At 38.6% G+C, this 22,302-nt stretch overlaps 2 protein-coding genes across 2 annotated transcripts in view; one reads left to right on the top strand and one right to left on the bottom strand.

Annotated features, from left to right (window-relative positions):
* The window catches only part of PLCE1 (phospholipase C epsilon 1), a 164,498-nt gene extending 162,825 nt beyond the window's left edge, over positions 1-1,673 (top strand). The window contains exon 33 of the mRNA XM_085325701.1: positions 35-1,673. The gene's annotated coding sequence lies outside the window, so the exon portion shown is untranslated. The remainder of the gene's footprint in view (positions 1-34) is intronic.
* A 3,168-nt stretch (positions 1,674-4,841) lies between these two features.
* On the bottom strand, positions 4,842-22,059 carry NOC3L (NOC3 like DNA replication regulator). The gene is made up of 21 exons (XM_085325703.1): positions 21,979-22,059; positions 20,244-20,451; positions 19,705-19,831; positions 17,712-17,869; positions 17,531-17,590; positions 16,363-16,493; positions 15,568-15,729; positions 14,775-14,868; positions 14,383-14,558; positions 14,046-14,174; positions 13,503-13,634; positions 13,004-13,084; positions 12,080-12,180; positions 11,545-11,617; positions 11,404-11,467; positions 11,245-11,316; positions 10,074-10,255; positions 9,780-9,908; positions 9,049-9,146; positions 7,057-7,141; positions 4,842-5,319 (listed from the first exon to the last, which is right to left on the bottom strand). The coding sequence occupies exons 1-21, from the start codon at positions 21,985-21,987 to the stop codon at positions 5,188-5,190; spliced, it is 2,403 nt and encodes an 800-aa protein (XP_085181829.1). The 5' UTR covers positions 21,988-22,059; the 3' UTR covers positions 4,842-5,187.
* Positions 22,060-22,302: the final 243 nt, after the last annotated feature.

Raw genomic sequence — 22,302 nt, 5'->3', positions numbered from 1 at the left:
TCAAATAATAACAAATTTGATATCTTCTTTCTAGGTTACTATAAAGACCTATCATAAAAAAAACCTGAATTCAAGGAAAGCAAAGTAAATCATGGAAAGATCCCAGAACATTCCCTCTTCTTCTGCATTTGTTCTTTTATTTTGTTGAGAACTGGAATTTACATCACTGAAGCCTTCTACAGTGTCCTTGGAGAAACCTGCTGCGGTCTGAACTGGTCAGTAATTGTGTGGCCTGTGCTACAGAAGCTCAACGCTGACACTGCTTCTGGAGTAACGCACTCGCTCTGGGAATGCCGAGTGGGATGGTGTAGATTGGAAAGGTGCCCGTCACCTATCGGAAGATTCCCTTCTTCCCATTTATTTTCACATCTGCAGATTCTCAATAGGCAGATGAAGCAGTTTTCCTGGACTGTATGTTATAAACAAACATGTCCTGCCACCCCGCCTTTTTGTTTTAAACAAAAGATAATTTTAACTAGTTGCCTTAAGGGAAACTGAATGCAGAGAACTAGAACCAGAGTGTTACGTGTATTATATTAAAATAATGCACTTTTACGTAAAGATTCCTGTTAAACACTGTGTTAAGTGATTGTAAAGAGATTTAAATATATTGTAACTTTCCTGGTATATCAGTTTAACTTTGGTGAATATACACAAAATGATCAAATTATTTATGGTTTATCTACTTTAACAAAATAATGTACAATAATACCTAAATACACCTAACTGGTAGTGATCCTTTGACAAGGAACAGTATTTTCTTCTTATAAATTTTAGTTTTCCAGACTTATGTTTAAAGAAAGAAAGAATATTTATTATCATGTTCCAAAGTCYTGTTGTATAATATATTTATCATATACTACTTTTTAGAAACTGCAGAATTTTCACCTCTCTCTGACTTTAGAGGAAAAAAATATATAAACTTTTCAGGTTGTTTCTTTTCAGCCAAAAAGTTAATATCTGAAACTGACCAAACTTAAAACAGTAAAAACAGTGTACTGAAAAATGTAATTAACATTTCAAAATTTCAAATTCAAAATACATTTTTCGATAAATCAGAAAATGTCTATAGCTTTTTTTTTTTTTTTTTTTTTTTCTGGCTTGCCTCTCAAACCCAGAGAGTATACGGAACTCTTACACTCCTGACATTTTTGTTTACATAGAAACACTGTTGTAAAGTTTTATACATGTTTGCTGAATTTGTCTTTGGAAGTTTAAATTAGTTATGGCTGTCTTTTTTTTCCCCCCTCCATGGGAGTTATTGTTGTACTTAGTTATTTAAAACAATCCCTACCATTCCCCTCTGACTTCCCCCATGAACTGTATCTATCTGTGGTGAATACATTGCTCAACACATGTTTTGTCTCCCTGTGAAACACGCTGAACAAAGCATTTCAGTCACCTGGTGCGAGTAAATGAAGTAGTTCCTGAATATAGGGAGTGACTCAGGCAATCAGCAATTCCACAGGAGCATCAGCACTCAAGCACAAACAGCTGCTGCTGCCAGGGGAGAAGCTGCATCAGGCAAAGGATAGAAAAGCAATGCGTTCAAAACGTTCTCTTTCGCTAGTCAGTGCAAGGAGGACAGGGAAACAAGTCACAGACAGTAGTCCTGTGACAGCCAAATAAACAGAGAAATAATTACCGAATAATAATAATAGTAATAATAATAATAATAAAAGAAAGCAAAGTTGTTAATTGATTTATAAACAAGCAGGCAGAGCCTACATTGTATCACCAGAAACCATGAAGTCTTTAAGTACATGCTAGGGAAATTCATACAAGGTAATCGTTACCAAAGCAGAAAGTGCCCCCTTGAGGTCATTTCCAGCTTTCAAGAAAAACMACCACAGACTCTTAAGAAAAATAAAAAAATCAAATCTCCTTGTGGCATATTGTGGAGGCCATGCACTTCCCACTGCTAATCTTCAGTACCAATRGAGCAAAACAACATTTTGCAATTCAACAGTCATTTTCCCACTCACAAAAACCCCCCAGCCACCTTCCAGCTCATTCATAATACTGTAATAAGGAAAGGACAGCTGTAGTTAAGTTACATTGTGTAAAGCAGCTCTGATACTAACCTGAAATCTAGCTGCAATTTGAAAAGCAAGTTTGTACTATTTCTGCTAATACAATAATTTTCTAGTTGCGGAAACAGTTTATTAATARAGGTACCTGACATCAGTCAAGGTAGCTGCTTTTGTTGTTTATCACAGGGAAAGGAAACTATTTGGCTTTCCAGGCATTTAGAGGTTTGTATGGCTAATTATACTGTTCAAGTATTTTCATTAATGTGCATATATTAGTTAATCAGTTTCAGAAAGATTCTAGATATTGGTAAACATCAGAGTAAATTCTTTTTTGTTGGTGGCATGCGGTTCATTATTGGTAAAGTTAGAAAGGATTGCAGTATCCATTTGCATCGGTTCCAAATATCCTAAAAATGAAAATACAACACTACTTAAAGCACTGAACAGAGGGGTTTTGTTAACGTTTGTGAAAGCCCAGTTAAACAGATTTCATGTGCTGAGTTATTATTCTAATAGGAAAGTTTTTTATCCTGCTTATCCACAGATTCCTAGGACAAGACTGACAAAGTAACTTTTGTGCCTTTCCATACTTTTGGCTGGGCATGGACATCAATTATGAAAAAAATACATTCATTTTTCACRTTACAAACTATTTACAGGAAGCAGCGTCCAGGATAAAGTTTGAAAGAAAGGAATGTAAATAATCAACACCTTCCAGAAATGTGCAGTCTGAGTGGTAGCAGGCCTCACTCCGAACAGTTTACATGTGGAAATCTCACACCCAGTTGCCTACGGGCCATAGAGAAGTRTTTTATTCTGTATTATTTTCAAACCACTGTTTTCTACCAGTATCTTGTATTTCTCTGTGTAGCATGTGCTGCAGTGCTCTGACTGCATGGGACAAAACTYGGGCAGCTGTAGATCCTGGCCCCACTGTAGCACTGTTCAGTTTTCAGGAACGGGAGGATGCCAGGAGGTAATCAGTAGAGTCCAAAGGGGTATCTGKTTTTTTTAACTGTTAAATTTGGGCTCACTATGATACAAAAATACTGTTTTATTTTTTATTTTTAAAATGTAGTCACTTTTTTATCTTTATTTCTGTGAATATTAATAGATGAAGTATCTCAATGGCCATCTTTTGAAAGCAGTCTGCCTCTAGAGATCATTTTTTAAAGAATTAAAGACTTTAAGATGGATGTTTCTAAATACCTTAAAAACACATCCTCTTATATTCATAGTTTGCCTTTAAGAAAGAAGAACTTGCTGACAGAGTTACATTCAGTAAAAGGTTGATCTGCAGCTTCTGAAACTGAACTCTTCATTCTGCTCTAGCTCTCCATGCTGCTAAGCTTCAGCTAACATTGTTTCTTCATCACCTGGTGTTACTAGTCCACTATAAAATTCATTTTACTTTCAGGGTAGCCCACTGAATGTAACAATGCTGGAGTTATTTCTGACTGTGATAAATATTTTCTAACTGCAATAGTGCTAGATGTTTGGCAAAATTAGCAAAATAAACACAAAAATAAATAGCAGTAAATAGATTTCTCTCCCATACACATAGGATATTTCAGAATGACTTATTAGTTGTGCATGCCTCTTAAAGTATGTCAAAGTATTCTGACAATGCAACATCACTATGTGCCAGTCTTCACATTGTTTTGAAATTATGTAAAATGTACAATTTTAAAAGTGACTTTCCACCTGGAATATCTTCCTTCTGCTGACTTGAAGAATAAACTTGTATTTGTATATGTTGTAAAAAAAAATAAATGGTTTTAAGATGTGGACTCTGCTTCTGCTTTCCTGAACTGACAAAGTACTGGTACATGATCACCTTGGATTTTTCCAGAGTTTCAATCATATCCATCTTTTCAATCACTTAAAAACTAGAATAGTCAGAGTGAGTTAGTCAAAAGCGATGGAAATACAGAGCTAACCAGAGAAAACCAGTGGAAGATGCTATTTATTTATGTATTACCCAGTAGTGCTAAGCAAGCTGTTTTGTAATCCACATAGTAAAATATGTATTTTCTAATCCATTAACGGACAGGTGCCTATTCCAAAACTGTTTGTAAATTTATGTTTAACTACTCAGAATTAGGTGAACCAGTCTCAGTGATACTAAAAACACTTATTAAAAACAAAGTGAATTATTGCTAAAAGTATCCAAGAATCCTAAATCAGAATACAGGACTAACTTTTCCAGAGGAAAAGAAATATTTTCTAATTACTGTAAGGCTGTTAGTCCCTTGAACAAATGCTTTGCCCAACTTAAAACATGCATCACTACCACATCACACACTAAACATTACAAAACCTCCTCTATAGAATGGAATACATATAAGGGCTAATTCTCAATCTGAAGTTATTTCCTGTATTTTACTTACTGTTTACAAAGCCAACATGAAATCCAGCACAGATTCTGAGACAACCAGACTGACCAGCGTTTGGGAATGAGGATCAGACTGTATTGCCAAGATAAAAAAGTTTAAAATCCTTACCTTGAATTTGTCCAGTATTCTTGACAGGGATGGTTTGTTGAAGGCGCTGTTGTGGACCATTCAATTATGGAGTTATTTCAGAACTGGAATTCAGTAATCTCAATTTGCTAATAAATACCAAGGAGATTTCATTGGGAAAAAGAATAAATAAAATCATTTCAAGATAAGAGAAACAGTTAGGAGACATAAGAAAATCAGAAAAACGTGTGACGCATACTCCAAATCTCCAGGTATTTTAGCATCAAAGAACTCAATACTAGGTAAAAAATTCAAAAAAATCTATTCATTTATCAACACAATCCAATGATTTTTCAGAAACACGTGTATTTGTATATCTATTAGAAAAATAAGAAAGTTTGTAAACAAAAGTGTTATACTAAAATACATGGTTACAAGCAATTTTAAATGATCTGTTTTCGTATCTTTTAAAGTTATTGATGACAGTTAAGTTTACTGTGGTTCCCAAATCTGGAAAACGCAGGCTAGATGGTGAAATGGAGAAGTGTTGTAACTGTGTGAAAAACTGCTGTTATTTTTTCTTAAGCTTTTCTATTGTCAAGCAAAATCCTACTTATATTCTTTTAATGAGTGAAAATTTCTTTCAGCTGATCTGTCCCCATAATTGAGTCATCTGAATGTGATAGAAATATTCATGAGAGGGATGATTCCTTTAAGTGTTTAGCAAAATCCAAGGGTTTGTGAATAGCAGTCTCACTGATGTGTTGTTGAAGATGTTCATTCAGCTCTTCAGTTAGAAATGAATCCGTTGGTGAGAATGTATCCTGAAAATCACAGCAGAGCAGCTGTATTAGCAGGCCAGGCAAGGATGTATTTGCAATGAGCATCTCAAATTAGCAGTCCTGTTTCTCTCCCATGCCCTCGATCACCTCCTAGACCAGATCTACAGAACCAGCCGCCCCCTGAGATCAGACCTGATAGTAAGTTTCTTTGGGATAGCTACAAAGTGATGTATCCAATAATCCTTCAGAAGCTCTTGGTTTTCATGAGGCTCTTCTGTTTTGTTTTAAACTGTTCTCTAAAAGAATACCTACTACACACAGCCACAGCCCCCAGCTCTGCAGGAGCTTACGTACTTCTTCCTGTTCAACAGCTCAGAAAAACTTAACCAAGCAGCTCCGATCAAAAGGCTAGTGAAAACATTAATGGTGAGAGGAGACGGTGTTACAGAGTAAGGAAGGACCCGTCCGTGCCTTGAGAGACCCCCTCAGGCGTAGGGAGCCCTCTGCTCTTACCTGGCATTCAGACAAGGAAGGTCACGCACATGATTTATACCTCCCTGATAAAGTCTTAGCACGCACATGGGCAAGTGCTTCATGCATGCTCACCTGAAGTTAGTTATACTCAGAAGGTTACACTCAGTTGTACTCAGAAAGAATGAGAGCCTCTCTTCCTCAGCRGTGCGCAGCGAAAGCAAATTCCCATTTAGAACTTCTGTCAATATGGGACAGATAGGGCAACACCCAGATACTGCCAAAGTTTGTTAAAAGACCTGAACAGCCAAGACAGCAAGCAAGGCTTGATGGTAATTTCCTAGGTACGTCCATTACAACCACCTGAAGTCACTACTTTTTCTCATRTCTTCCTCTTTCTTTGTTTCCATTATCTTAAAGAGCATCTCCTTGTTCAAGCAGTACACAGCCTCCCTCCCATCTGCTCTTCCCAGCCTYGTTCTGTCAGAAGTGCTAATGTGACACCCTGGCAAGACAGGTATGTCTAGARGCTGTTACAACAGGACAGAATTTAGGTACAAATACATTTTCAGAAGTGTCACTAAAATGGAAAAAGTCTGTGCTCTCAATGCCTTAACTGACATAAGTGAGTGAGTTATGAATTGGAGGCACTACTGAGGTTAATAGCTTGCAGAGTTTTCATTAGGAAGAAAGAGAATTAATTATYACTTTTTGAAGGACACAGCACTCATTGGACCTTTAATGGGAGTTGGCATCTGGAACATATCCAGCACTGAAGATGTGAAAACTGTTCACCCATTTCTCCTCTTCACACATTAGCTCTTTGTTCCCTTCAAATTTACACTTTAAAGCTATAAACTGACACTAATGGGGATCAGTGTCCTTCCACATACTGAACCAAAGGCTCTGGGAATTCAGCTGTCTTGCCAACTCCCAACACTGGGAAAAGAAAGCTGGCTTTTTGTTAGTGCTTTATAAACAAACATYAGTTCATCATGACAGAAAAGGGACAAGAAATCTGCACTGAGCCATGGTAGAGTCCAAAAGATAAGAAAAATAACGGCCACAGCATTCATCTCGTTACATTAACTGCTGCCATGGGAGACGGAACTATTCATATAGCTTTTCACCCTTCTTTTAGGGTCAGTGCTATCTTAGGTTAGTAAAAAATACTTAACTGAGAAAGTACAGAATTCAGAAAGCCAAACTAAGTGTGCTCATGCCTGGGCACTGCATAGTGAGCCAACAGATGATACAGACTGTATTGATACATAATAAAATGTTTAAAAGGACAAAGAGAGACAGTACCTTCCTTCTGGGTGTTACTGATGCAACAGGAGGATTAAAGGTCATTCCTTTCATGCTGTATGTCTCAAAGAGTTCCGTAGTAGGCCTATAATACAATCACAGTTTTCTCAGTGAAAGAAACACAGTAGGAGATACGTTTCCAAAATGAGAATATACGCTTTAATATTGCCGCTAACCAAAAGCAACCCTCTTTYCCCCATTTTCCCTGATCCCCCATCAGAGTAATGAATATAAACTAGAAAAAAATGGAAGCCAGCAGCTGGGAAACATGGCAAGTAAAAATAAAAAGTATCTGGCTACCACTCAGCAGGAGCACCGAGGAAGAAAGTGAGACAAGTGGCTGTTCTGTCATAGCCTGCCAGAACTCCAAGCACTCACTGCTTGCCCTGCACGTATCTCCACCTTTGAAAAAGTCAAAAAATATGTGGATATGGGTTATCTTGTCCCTACAATCTACCTGAATTTCCTAAATAATTCCAAAGTCYCTCACCAAAGCATTTTATGAAAACTAAGCAGCCATGGAAGAAAAGGGAAGACTATGACAAGGGAAAAGAAATGGTAAAAAGACTGGAACAGAGCACGAAAGTCTATGCAACATTAATTGCGACTGCAGGAAGAAACTAGGTATTTTCACAGAGTTTGGGCCACTACCTGTGCTTTTCAACACACTCAGAAAGGATCTGGAGAAGATGGTGAGCGGTAAGTTCAAATCACCTGAGGTAGTAACAAGAGTAGCCTGTGAAGAACTGCGGACAAAACTTAGGAGACTGAGTAACTGGTCAGTAAAAAGGCAAATGAATTTCAGTGTGAAACAATGAACATACAGACATACAATCTCAGCTCACATAAAAAACAACAGGCTCTGACCTGAGCATTGCTGAGCATGTAAGGAACCAAATCTGGATGTTATGACAAATACTTTCAGCAGACTGTGACCTCAGTGCTGTGTGGCAGTTAGAAAGGAACAGAAAGCAATATAAAGCACTGTTGCATCAATGCTAATTCCATGGATCACCCACATCTCAAATACTGCTCTCAGGTCTAAACTCCTCATCCTGAAATATTCAAAATGCAAAGTATTCAGGAATGGGTAACAAGTATGATGACAGATATGGAACAGCTCCTGCCTGGGATGGATCCCTTCAGCCATGAGCAGAGATAGTAGGTGGAGGGACAATATGACAGAGGCCTGCAAAGTCACGTGTGGCACAGAAATGACATATTGGAATAGATTGTTCACTGCCTCTCCCAGTGCAGGAACTTTTCAATGTACATCAAATGACGCACGCAGGCACCAGGATCAAAATAAAAGAACGCAGTTCTTAATACAGTGAGCTGTGTTAGAGCATCTTTGCCAAATGATGCTGTATTTGCAAAAAGTGCACTCTGGTTCAAGGGACACTGAACACTGTTTTGAAGAGAATTCCATGGAAAGTTACTAAAAGAACAAGACATCAGGTTCAGGAAATCCCCTGGACTGAAACCAGTCAGAGGCTAGGACACTGCTCAGAGGAAGTATCGTACAAGCTTGCCCTGTTTTTRCTCTTCCCTAGGCATCTGCTTACAGCCGGTGTTGAAGACAAGATACAGAGTTAGACAGATTTCTGATCTGAAACAGGATGGCTGTTCTTATGTTTTAACATTCTCTGGACTTTCTGCTGCATCTTGGTTTCCAGTTAACAAGGGACAGCCACAGTTCAGCAATCTTGATCCATATTCAAATCAGGGCTGCTACTGAGGAAGTCCAGCTATTTTGGTCCCGTGGGAAGAAAGCACMCTGCACACTGAGATTTTTACCCTTGTCAAAGTCTGCCAACAAGTCTCACAAGAAGAAGAAAAAAAAATCTGTACTGGCAGAAAAACAAAGGAAGTAAGTTTTGAAGATCAGAATCTTTTAAGTTTAGAGATTTTTATTTTCAAGGATCCCTTTAATACAGTGTAAGCAATTGCTACTGGTACTGTTTTTAAAATGGAAACTCTTTGATAGCTCACCTTCGGCTCARATCAGGTGAGAGAGCTCCTGAGCCTTCAGCTGGTGCTCCAACAATAAGATGAGCTGCAAATTTCTGCACTATTGGATGATAGTGCCTCTGAAAGAAACACAGGAGAAAAGCAGTTGAGTGAGGGGTAAGCAGTTATATATTTTTCCATGGTTTCTTCAATTTATTTTCATTTCAGTAAGATGGAAGATTCTGCACTTGTTTTAGATCATGAAGCTGAGCACACAAAAATCAGTCAGTTTCCAAGGTTAAATTAACAAGAACACCCAGTCATACGCCTAYTCACTAGTAGCTGGCATGCTATAAGACTAACTCTGCAGTCAATCTAATGCCTTCTGCCAGAAGGCAACAGGAAGGGTGCAGGAAGTCCTCCCCAAACCCCAGACCCTTGCTAGAATCAGGGTGTAAGTTGTTCCTGGAGAAGGGCTGGACTGCCTGGGAATTTAACAGATGAAAAACCCTCCAAATGACTCTGTTAAGGCAACCTGCACTGAGATCAASGGTGGTAGTATCACAAGGGATGTGTAACATCCTCTTTTGAGCTCCCTCAAATGAAAGGTCCCTAAACCACTGTACTGCTGTCCCCCTGGAGTATGTAGTAGGCTCCTGTAGTAAGTTTTGATGCATGAGCCTAGAGATCTCTGTTCTCTAATTGTGTAACCATATAAACATTTAGCAGATGTTTACTACTGGCCTTCCCAAACCACTCAGCTACTCACTAACCCGCAGTAAATGAAGCTCCCACAGTGCTGTGTTCTGAGCATTGCAATGCTCTGGTTCGTCTAGTTCTGGGAGATAAACTCCACTGCCTTGAGATTCGTTGTCTAGTAGGAGGTCCATCTTCGGGAATGTCTGCAATGGAAACAGGGACTGAGTTACTTTTGTTACACATCCAATTATAAACTTAAACCCAGGATTCATTCCATTTTATTCAGTCTCAGTAGCATTTAAGAATCTTGGCAAAAAAATCAATCACCTTTAACCGGTAAGCTAAAAATTCCCACAAGTGGAACTTACRTGCATTAATATCCTGTTTGTTGCCAAGATCCCAATGCTGGAGTTTGGAAGTACATGGAGACCAAGTGTAGAAAGTCGCTTCATGAAAGCAAGAGCTCGCTGCTGGGAAACCTGCTTTCTCCGCTTGGCAAGCATGACATCCAGGCACTGGAGCACAATCCCTATATCATCGTTGGTACCACCTCAAATCAGGTATTTAACACAAAGAGTAAATAATTATTCCACGGAACATAAAATACTCTGCAGTTGATGTTGACTGCACGCTGGAACCTGAGAAATAGTCTGAAAGTGTAAGATACTCAAACACAGCACTAATGTGATACAGGTAGAAACACTCTTTTTTGGAAAAACTAGTCCAGCTTTGAACAGAAACAATGCATCTTTCCTTCTGAGTTCCTATATAAGCAAATGTTTATTCCATCAAAAAAATCTAAAAATTAGAAAATGTTTTAACCCTAAGTACACCCACTGTTTCATCTTTTATAAATTGCTACATTGTGCATAGATCTCCTTTAGCCTACCCGGAACTGTAGGATGTTTCTTCTCCTTCTTCCTGCCTTATTCAATATAAATTTACAAAAATTATCATTAAAATTATGTAAATTTTAAACTTTATAAGAATTACGTGAATTTTAAACTTTATAAGTATCTTTTTTCATAAACTATTGAGCCTCAGAATTATTACTGGAAAATTTGATTAGAAAATTTGAAAAAACAGAACTATAAAAATTAAAAATTTTAAACATTAGATTTTAGAAAACAATCTATTATATATTAAAAAATTAGAATAGAAAAAATAGAGATTTTTCTCCATTACAGAAAGAATCAGAAAAAAATTATTTAAATTGACAATGAAAGAATGAACTAAGAAGTCAAAAAACTTAGTCTAAAGAGAGGATAAAAGCTAATCCAAGATCATGTACCAGGAGTTCCTTAAAGCAATGACATGATAGAAACTGTTACTACATCCTGCAGTAAWAGTTTTAGTATCTCTATCGCAGTAGTGCAGTGTGCATCTTGAGGAAAAAGTAGAATGAAAACAGATAGCCACCCTTTTCAAAACTCAAATATAAAAAACACCTTAATACAACTGCAGTTTATTAACACTCTGTTTACGCTAAAAGCAAAATAGACATCTAGTTACACACTGAAAATAAGAATCTGAAATTACCTGCATGTAGGCTGAACAGAGTCTTATAAAGATGTGTGTAGAACTTCATYGGATCAATATTAAGAACATCACCTATTAACATAATCCCAAATAAACACGTTAACTCCATTAATTTATCAGATACTATTAAACAAAAATATGCTTTTGAAGAGCTCTTACCTTGACCAGAAAGTATGTGGAAAGCACTGAGAATGCAATGAAGAGTCTCCCGATAGGTTAAACCCTGAGAATACAAAASTGATAAGCATCCAGAAGAACTTCAATTTAAGAAAACTCTTAAGAAAAGTAAATTCAACTTACCCCTGATGCAATGAGAGAATGAAGAACAATCAACAGGTCATCAAAAAATTCCACATTTATGAGATGGGCAAACCTTGAAGCAGAGGAATTTTTTTTTTTTAGCTATAGATATTGTCTGCAAAGTCAGTCAAAGTATTTTAACTTGCTAAAGTCCAAACCTTAAAAGTGGAGCTAAATCAAATGCTGTTGTGTAATCTGTCTTCCCACAGTTACACAATTCAGCCTCCAACTGCTCATCATAGATTCCATAGAGCACTACCGACATGCTCATTTCCTTTAGTAAGTTATCAAACTTAAATAATGCAATCACATCACACCTGCTGGGTTTGCATCACAACAATCCTATGCTGGCAATTTCATCACACACTGGTATGTTTTTAGAAGTAGGGAAATACTTCCACAAAGAAATAGTGGAATTTCACCAAATTCATAAGAGATAGTGTTCTGCCATTGTTTATAAAAGATATAATCAAAAAAACTTTAGCTCTGTATATCTTCTCTAATACACACAAAAGAATATGGACTCAATTCTTACTTTGCAAGACCTTCTAGCACAGCTGGCAAAAGTGGAGACTTCTGAGCTTTCTTCAAGATTCTGAAGTATGTTAAAAATACAATATTCAAAGTCTCTGTGTGCTGAAGGAAAGAAAAGAGAAGAAAATACATAAGCATGGAAAACAGACATTTCCAGTTCACTTAAACAAAATTAAAAATGTTCCTAGTGCTACTGTACTATCACATTAAACTACAGCAATACAGTCCGGAGGGCCAGCATCCATGATTCCGAGACAGCACACCTATTCGTGGGGCAAGACACATGAGGGAGGCACCTCAGGAAAGGGAACAGTACAGCGTCTTCCAYCCCTCCACCCTTCAAGGTGCCTTTCCAGGGGCTGGCAGAGCCGCGCAGGTCAGGAGACCAGACAGCAAAAGCCACATCGCTGGCCCAGCTGCCACCTCTTTGCAGCCCAAGCCTGCACTCAGGCCTCTGAACTCTGGCCTGGCACTCCACTCTTCCAGCGCTGAAGAGCCCAAGCCCTCCTGCCCCTGCTCTGTGCCCACACAGTCTCTGAGCTGATCAGCTGCTCTTCCCCTCAGTTCAAGGTAGCCCCACTCCTCCCCTGTCTACCGGCCACTTCGAGAAACTGGTACTATGTAATAACTGTTAACCATACATAGCAAGGAATAGGACGCTTGGAGGATATAAGATTGTGGATTAAAATACCTTTTGGTGCAGAGAACAGAAAGAAACAGGCATGGCTAAAATGGCTTTTCTGGTTACAATGAGTGGGCTCTGTTTACTAAAATCTATCCTTCTGCACAAGTAAAATGTAAGCTGCTATGGTTAACCAGAGGTGTGTAATGCTGCTAATTGGAGGTGGAGGGGAGACACTTGGTAACAAAAAGGCTAGGAATTGCTGCCTTGTAAAAATAGGAAAATAAATTCTAAATTACTTACCAGCTTCAGCTTTTTTTCTTTACTTTCTGAAGCTTCTGCTTCCAAGAGTTCTCGTTCCAGCTTCTCTTCTGCTTTCTTCCACTGAAAACACATACAGTTGATTTTAAGACGACAGTCACTCCAGTAAATTAAATGTTTCCAGTTAGCCTGAGTATCCAGGTTCCAAACATATCTAGAAAACAAATCTTCTATCTTGGTGAGTTGCTTTAAGTTTGCAATGCCACAGGATAACCAGCTTCTTATATATGCCCCTTCCCAGCAGCCAACAAAAACAACGAATTGAAAGCATTATCAAAACCAGAAAGAGCACAAAGATGAAAACAAAATTAGGAAGATCAATTAAATTCCCTGCAGAACATTATGAATGCTCTGAGTACAGTGAAAACACTAATTACTGATGCTGAGAGCTAACAGTGGCAACAAAGGAAGTGCAGTCACTGCTAGAACAATTTGCTACCTAAATCCATTAAAACACAGCATGAGAAAGCACGAGTCATACCTTTCTTTGCATTCTTGAAAGATTTTTTCTTTTCTCTTTGTAAGTCATGAACTTTTTCTTTGGTGCAATGTCTTCTGAGTCTTTTTTTAATTCTACTTCCTTAATTCTTAAGTAAAGAAATACTTTTAAGACCTACAGTAAAATAAAATAAGGAAAAGATGATCCACAAGACAGGAATAGAGAGTCTACGAAATCCTGGATTCCATTCTTTTTATTTCTTTCACGTTCCTTTCCATAGCTATTGCTCAACTCTGCTCCCAGTCCCTTTCCCAGCAGTGTCTATTTCTAAYTCTTCCTCCATTTCTCTGTCTCACTTCAAGTCTCCCATATCTCTGTCTGGATGTGCTCTCCTCTTCCCAGTCTCTCTCCCCTGCCTAATACCTCTCCTTTTAACTCTCTGGCTCAGCCTACTTCTAAACTTCCTGTTTGTTCTGTCAGAGTGATGAAATGCTGCATGTCACTAGCTAGCACCTGCATTAACTTTCAGATTTTTTTAAACAACCACAGAAAAAAAATTGGAAAGTGCAACAGAAAGACACTTACCTCAGGCCTGACATCATAATTTCTACCCTTCACAAGACCAGAAATTACTTTAACTACACCGAGTGAAGCAAAGCCCAGCTTGTCTTGTTTAAAGAGCTTTTTTACTGCCTCAAAGCACAGTTCAGAAATCTGAAAGGGAAATTGAAACAAATTCTTTTGTAAAGCCAAGTCCATGACAATAGCTAACGAGAATATTGATAGTATTCACTTAGTGGACAAAGCCTGTGAAATAGTGAAAAGATATGGCTACATGACTGGGATATTGTGGGATAAAGTTCTGAAATAAATTATTTTCAGGAAGAACAGGAACTCTTTTCCTGATCAGAAAATCGCTTACCATTTTTGATGCATCATTCATGAGCGGAACAATCAGGACAATAATGTTATTGTGGAAGTTAAAGTGAGGTAAAGCCACAAGCAGCTCACACAGGCACTTCACTGCAATCTCTGCTAGACCTTTATATGCTTTTAATGAGATGACATTACTTTTCTTCAGCTTCCTTTGTTTCCAGTCTGCACAAAATAGTATTTTTTTTAGTTATTATTGTGCAAAATGTAGGAGAGCTTCTACAATTTATATTTTTAGTTTTTGCAGTTTTCTACACACTCATATGAAAGTGCTAGTATGAAAGACAGGCTTAGGTAGCAACATTCATTCAATCACAGAAGGTAAACTGCGTTGCAAACAATTTTGCTTTTGCTACAAAAAATGTGAAGTGCTGACTTTACCTTTAATTGTTTGTTCCAGATTTTCCAAGTAGAATTTGTACTGACTTACAAGGCCTTCTTCAAATTCTCTTAGTTTCTGAGTTTCTTTTTTAACCTGTAAACACAATACAAATGAAATTTTATTTGGAGAGCTAAATACTGAAATTAACCAGCATTGCAAAACAACAACAACAACAACAAAAAAACAACAAAGAAGTTTTTAAATGARTATCAGATATCTGAGAAGTTTTTTCCTCTAATCAGGCATTCCTAGAAGTGTACTTAAAATAACACTTACTTACATGTTCTGTGCTTAGAAGGCCTTTCCGAATCAGGCCTATTTCACTAAAAGGGACTAAAATGAAATTTGGCACAAGATGTTATTTTAAAGTTAAAAAAGCTCCAAAAATCAAGTTATCCTGCATTTGTTCAGCGTATTATTGAGCTCATAAACAGAAATCTGTGCTAGTTAGGTGACAATGCTGCATAATTTGCTTTCTTTAYTGTTTCTTCAGTCTGAAACAAAGGTTTATGTGCAAGTAGTATACCAGGTTTGGTATACTACTTTTGTACACTACTACTCCCCTCCATTACCACCCGCATGYCCCGTGTTTATTGAAGTAACTATAAAAGAATCAAAGGCTCAGAACAAAAACCTCTGCCCCCTAAAGTGTCAGAGTTTCAAAATTTCCACAAGAACTTTGTACAAATTTGTACCAAATTGTAAATTTGTATTAAAAGAATCAGTATTAGTATTTGGTATAACTTAAAACAATCTGAACTACTAATAACACTCCAAAAATTGGTATTTCACCTTGGTAGCCTTTTCTGCTTCAGTCAGAGGCCGAATTTTGTAAGAAGGAGCAATATCTTTGAATATCTCCATCAAAGAAACCATGACCAACTTCCGAACAATCACAGCCACGTTAGGATCCTGCTCCATCAGCATAGCACGCATTTCTTTCAATTTTTTAATCTGGTTGAGAAAAGAGGCAGTCAAGGACAGCCACAGACCACCTTCCAAATCAATTTATAAACATAATGTACACTTCAGCAAAAGTTAGCCACAAGAAACATGCCTCATACTATAATAAGTAAGTAATTCAGCATTTACTCAGACTCTATTTAGCATTGCATAACGAGTCAATGTTTCTTGAAACATTAAATAATCTAACAAAATTAATATATATTTTGGGAACATTCAAATGACCATGGCATTACAAGCTTATACAGACTTACAGAAAAATAATAGCATATCTCGAAACACTGAGTTTCAGTTACAAGTTTGAAATCAGAACAAAATCRCTTGAACAACAGGTACTGACAACATTATTCCTAAAATCGCGTGTATTCACAGAGAAACCAATTACTTCTGAACAGAGCAGATATAGTCACCTAGATCTTCACTGGATTCAAAACCACTGTACCAATTTCTGGCAAAAGCAACAGTTTCACTGTTTGGAATCCCTTGGGAGGAGGGGCAAGACTGATCTTTTTTCCTTATTCCAGTGATACATTTTGCTGCTTTTGCTATTATTTGGTCATTTATTTATTGATTTTCTGCACAATATAGGCRTATATAAATGCACACCAAATAAACACTACCCACATTATTTTCTGGGTCAGAGAGAATGGCAGATGCTAAAGCAGCGATGTGAATCTTCCTTTCTTGCAGCTTTCTTCTTCTTTGAGCAGCCATTTCCTCAGGAGTGAGGACAGGCAGGGGTTCTTCATTAGAGTCTAGCACAAAGTGTAAGGGTTAGAGAGGAGGGTCACCGGGGAAAGCATTTAACAAATACCATACTGCAAACTACAGTTCTAGATACTGCATTTCAAAAGGTACTATGATAACCCCAGACAACAATGTCACATGCAATTCCAGAGTAWAGGCAGCTTTAAGGAGAATTACCTTGCTAGAGCTTCTATTAAACCAGGACTTAATTTTATCTTGCACTCCAAAATCTTATTCTTGCAACAAGAAATGGACCAAATCTATTTTGAATAGATCTAAATTTATTTATTTATTTATCAAAATAATCTATTTTGAATCTGAAAATGGTTTTCACAGTGATAATSTATAAACTCAACATATGATCCAAGCTGTGCCAAGAAACAGCAGTGCCTTGCAATTTGCAGCATATTTTTCACCATTCACTTCTTGGTTTAAAAACACAAATCATTCATTTGCCTTTTCTGAGGATTAATTTGCTTCGAGTATGTCCTTCTTCAACTTGTGACCTATAAGTGGCAGAGTTAGAACTAGAACTATTACTTGAATAAGACTCTCACTAGATAACAAACTGAAAACTGAAATCTAAATTTCCTAGTGTTCTGATATTTGATGTTAAGTAAAAAAATGTCAAAGGCAGTAGTATATACTCAAAAACCTCCATAGGTCTGTGTCCTGAACTGCATTTCAAAACTATCTCAGAATAACAAATCTAAAACCACACCGTATATTCCTTAAGACCAATTTCCCTTTTCACTAGCAAAGATGACACAATCGATGTAAAATTGAAGAAAACACCAATGCCAGACAAAAAGCAAAGTAATCTTTAAGAGAGTGTGATTCTGAAACCAGTTGTGAAAATTCTGTTCCCTGGAATTCTAATAGGTGAAAGAAAGATCTGACTCACTTTTGTGCTCTGCGAGTAACACGACAATGAACTGAATATATTCAAAAATACCCTAAACAAAATTCACTTAAATTATATACTTCCTTAAAGAACAGCAATGTCAGTGATTTTGAAAAAAGAATAAGCAGGATGTTTTATTACCCTCTGCTACCTCCATTTCTTCTGTATCCTCCTCCTCTTCATCCTGTGCAWCATTCAGAACTGCAAAGATAGTGTGTCTAATGTCAAGCATGTAATAGATGCTTTGGAATTAAAAAACAAATAAATAATATACAGCTTAAACGACCTTGCTACTATAATGATTCCAGGATCTGTGTCTTACCTGGCTTTTCCATGGTTTGAGGAATAATACCACCTTTGTCTTTGATGGGCAGCAGATGAATGAGTTCTTTTTCTGGCTCAGTCTGCATGCKTCTCGGCATCTTCTCATATTTGTCAATTACACTTTCACGTTTTCGTTTCTTGATGTGAACCGGTTCACTGAACAATATAAAGCAAACTAAGTCAATTAACCATCTAATTAGACATGAACCATATATGACAGTATAACAGCTGGATTGTGTGTTCACGATTAGAAAAACTAATGATGGTTGATCTTATTACATGGAATATTTCAGTGTGTTGACCATGCCAGAACCAGTCTCAATCAGTGTAAACTGAGTGTAAACATGCAAGCAAAAAACATCGATTTAGTTAAATGATTTTTTTTAGAAAAATCTAAGTAAAAGGTGTAACCSTTTGCAGTACAGGCACATCTCTGAAATGTGTTATCTGTTTCTTTTTTTGTTTTGTTTTTTTTTTTAATTAAAAAACTAAAAGCCAGGAGTGATGAAGAATCATTCTGTGGAAGTGAGCCATGTGATTACATACTCTCCCCCTCCTCTGTCCTATAACRGGAACAGCTGCTTTTGATTTTGTAAGAGGCAGAGTTTCAACTAGGCACATTTGAAGAACTCTGGAAGCCCTGAGCTGAGCAACTGCTTGGCTTCAGAAAGGAAAATCACACATAAATGAATTAAGTTCATAAAACTGTGAGTCTGCCCAGTAAGCATGGCACAGTTGTCCTGCTCACACACTGTAAGGCCAGCACATCAGCTTTGCCATTCCTGGGCAGATCAAACACTCCTATGTGCCCAAACGCTATGCAGTGAGCACAAGACCTCTGCACATCTGTGACTGATCAACTGAGCATTCCAAAAATACACCTGCTGTGAAAACACAAGAAATTYTGTGTTATAAAGGACACCTGGAAGCAGTAGCACTAGCTGGTTTTGAGATGGCACTGCTCCCATTAATGTAGCAGCAAGGGACTAAGGGGCCATTCAAAGTAAGGCAACAGTGATGAATCCAGACAAGGGCAAGCACCCTTAGAAAACATTATTTCAGGCCCAAATATTAAAAATTTTGAAAAAAAAGTAAAATACAGAGAGACAAAATGGCAACCATAAAGATCTCAGCACAGCCTTATTAATTTCCTTAGAAACTAGCCTATGTTATTAATAACTATAATCAGCATTAACAAGTTAATTTGCCACAGATTGACTAAAAAAAAAGTTAGAAGATACACTCCCTCTCTTTTCTTAAAAACAGTGAACAATGAGTTTTGCTCATTTCAATGTTCAGTCTGAAAAAAACTGTTTCATGACTAAGGAAAACTGAAATTTACAGAGAAAATTAAAAGCCCCTTATAGAGGTTAGGCATCCAGAGTCTCCTCTCCCTCATCAAAAAAAAGGCAAGTTAGTAATTTTAAACAGTCATCTATCTACTCTGTACTACTCTGTAGAATTATATGTTTTAACACTAAAGGATAAAGCACCATCCTTTGCTGTTTTTCATTTTAACTCTTCCTCACACTTTTTACCAGAAAACTGGAAATAACTTTTTTGTGTGTGTGTGCGTTTTAGTACTGTATGTTTTAAGACATGATCTCCAGAGCATTTTTTTCAATCTGCAAAGCAAGACGTAAAGTGGCTGAAAGCCCATGACAGGACCTGAACACTCTGTCAAATACATACCATATGTAGAATAAAACATTTTTCTGAGTTTGAGGAATGTTACTTCTCTCACGGTTAGCRATCTCACAGGAGTGAATACTCTGCAGAAAGAATATCCTGAGATACTCAGAGAGGGCAGGCGACTGTAGCCTTAAGGCATTAATATACTAATACAGACTATCCTGACAGAAAGAAAGAGCTGAACTGGAACKCCAAAGAAACAATTGACCGAAAGCGACCTCCTAGTAAACGCGTTACATTACATATTAACCACGCAAAGCTGAATTACTATGAAAAGTAGGCATCACAACAATACTCACTTAGAAGAAAGATCTCTGGTTAAAAATGATGCTTTTTGAGCCAAATCTTCCATTAATTTCAAGTCATCCTCATCCATCATGTCCAGTGGAAGAGCATCTTCCTCCTCCTCTTCCTCTCGTTTTTCAGCTTTTTAGAAGACAACATATACAAATTAATATATTTAAACTTGAAACCTATCCTGCCTACATCTGGCAGGTCATTTTACACCTTACTTTAACCTTGATCTCATCAATCTTCACAAACATTAGGCCAAAAATTTCATCCCCTAAAACTGCCCCTTTATTGAAACATACAATGCTGACAGCAAACACGGTTTTACTACCTCTATCTGTCACATCTTGTTGCCAGAATGGCTACACTTTGTGTTTTTCACAAAGTTATGAAAGCAATTATTTGTGCATCCTATATTAATTTTTTAAAAYAATTTTACAACATAAAGTAGTAGGATATCAGAAACCCTCACGCTTTTGCGTTCCTCTACTAAGAAAAAAWTTTGAAAAGTTAATAAATTCACTGCTCCTAACATGCAAATACTTACCAACTGTTTTTTTCTTGTATTCCTCCAATGGAACAGGCTTTCTACAGACAGCATCTCTGACAGCCTGCCTTAGCTTTTTTTGTTCTTTTCGATACTTCTTAGCAGCACTCTGCTGCTTATATTGTTTATTCTTTAGTTTGTTGTCGAGTTTTATTTTACTCGTTCTCAGTAACTTACGAAAACTGGGAACTCGTTTTATGTTTTTTCTCTAGGAAACAAACAGAAAATACAAGTAACTGACCTGTTCATAGCCCTTGTAAAATTTAATTTTACTGTTTTAAATCTCACCAAGCACGTATTTCCAYCAGTGCTGAACAACTTGTTTCTTGATTCCAAATGGTATCCTCAGCTCTAAGCTTAGCCAACTATGTTACGAGAAGCCAGAAAGCGTTCTTTAAATATTCTTTTACTAAGTATAATATCCATTCACTTTTAGACAGATAAAAAACACAGATTTTCAAAGTCTGGCAAATAAATAGCCAGGATACAGTTCGTTGGCCCACACACTCCCAAGCACCATCGTCTTTCTTCATGATGGTGCTCTTCCCCAGCACAGAGTAAGGTCAGGAACTCTGGTACAAGGCTACAGCCTCAGGCAAACATCCYGATGCAGCACACTTCAGTGCTGAGCTGGGGCTCTATCCTCCCACAACTGCGCGATGCAGCAGCTGTGAATGGGATATGGGTGTCCACGTCCATGGAGCCACCGTGGCCAGGGGAAGGAGGATAAGAGGAAATCCCAGATGCACAGATCAGTTCRAGCACGTTAGACCAAAAAATACAAAATGCTCCAAAGAGCATTCAGGATCCTGGAAACAGACGTGGTTTATGTAGTAAGGGGCATAGGAAGGTAGGGACTGGTGAAAAAAATGGCCATAATTTTAGCATTAGTGAGGGAAGAAGTGACTCCTCAGCAAGGAGACAAGAGACTGGACCAGCACAGAGCAGTCAGGTCTGGAATTTTTGTCAGTTCACCTTCAGTCTACCCCTTTAGACGTGGCTTTGGGGAAAGAGCTGAAGAGACAGAAGCAATCCACAGAYTACCCTAGATACCATCGGTACACTCCAGGCCTGAATGAAGCCGTGAACCATTATTTTTATTGTGATCTCCTTATGAAGAACTTGAATAAAATGCTTACCTTAAGCACCAGTGACCACAGCATTGACTTGCTGTGGTTCGTTTTTGTGAAGGCTGAGAATATGAAAACTCCAGAAGTGTCACCTCTTGATTCTAAAAGACCTCTGAAAATACTGCTGGTCAAATCCTCAGCCTCCTCACAAGGCCTTTCCAAAGGTGACCCTTGTCTCTACACCATCCACATAAAACCGTAAGCCAGAACAGCTAAGGTTACCATCTACCTAAACGACCCTTCCAATTCGGCTTTTTCTCTCCAGACATCCTGCTCTCTGCTGAAACGCCTATTCTCCTCGWTATAACGTATGTAACTGACACTGCTGTATTTTACCACCTGCCCTTCCAGCACTAAGAGCTTTCTCGTATCTTACTGCCTAAAGCCACGGCACACCTGCTCTGCCCGGAGGGATGCGCAGCCAGCGCAGGACAGCAGACCCTCAGCCCAGGAGCGCCGCCGGCAGCCCGGCCGCGGCCATGTCGGCCCAGGCCGGGCGCGCCCGGCAGCCACACGCGGAGCCGCATGGGGCCCAGGCACCGCCGCGCCGCCCGGCTCCGGCGCGTCCCCCAGTCCCGGCAGCCATTCCCCCCCAAGCCTCTTACCGGCTTCATGGCGGCGGCCCCGAGCGCGTGCGGCTCCGGCCCGCTCAACGGAAACTCGGCGCGCGGCAGCACCCGCCCCGCCCCGCCCCCTCCGCTCGCGGCAGCGCCTGCCGCGCGCAGCGCCCGCAGCGGCCCCTGGCGGCGGGGAGGGGCGGGCCCTCGCGCCGCAGCTGTAAACGTTAACATACCCCAACGGGAAAAAGCCTACCACCGGGGTCAGCGCCATCTCATCGCCCCAGATAACGGGGGGAGGGAAGAAAGGGGGGAATAAAAAAAAGGAGGCAGCTGCTTAACATAAAAGCACAGCCCAGGGTCGCAGCGTTC

The sequence above is a fragment of the Rhea americana genome, unplaced genomic scaffold, assembly GCF_003343005.1.
Source record: "Rhea americana isolate MKP2758 unplaced genomic scaffold, rheAme1 scaffold_122, whole genome shotgun sequence".
NCBI lineage: Eukaryota > Metazoa > Chordata > Aves > Rheiformes > Rheidae > Rhea > Rhea americana.
Note: the sequence above shows the minus strand (reverse complement) of the source record. Positions and strands in the feature narration are given on the sequence as shown.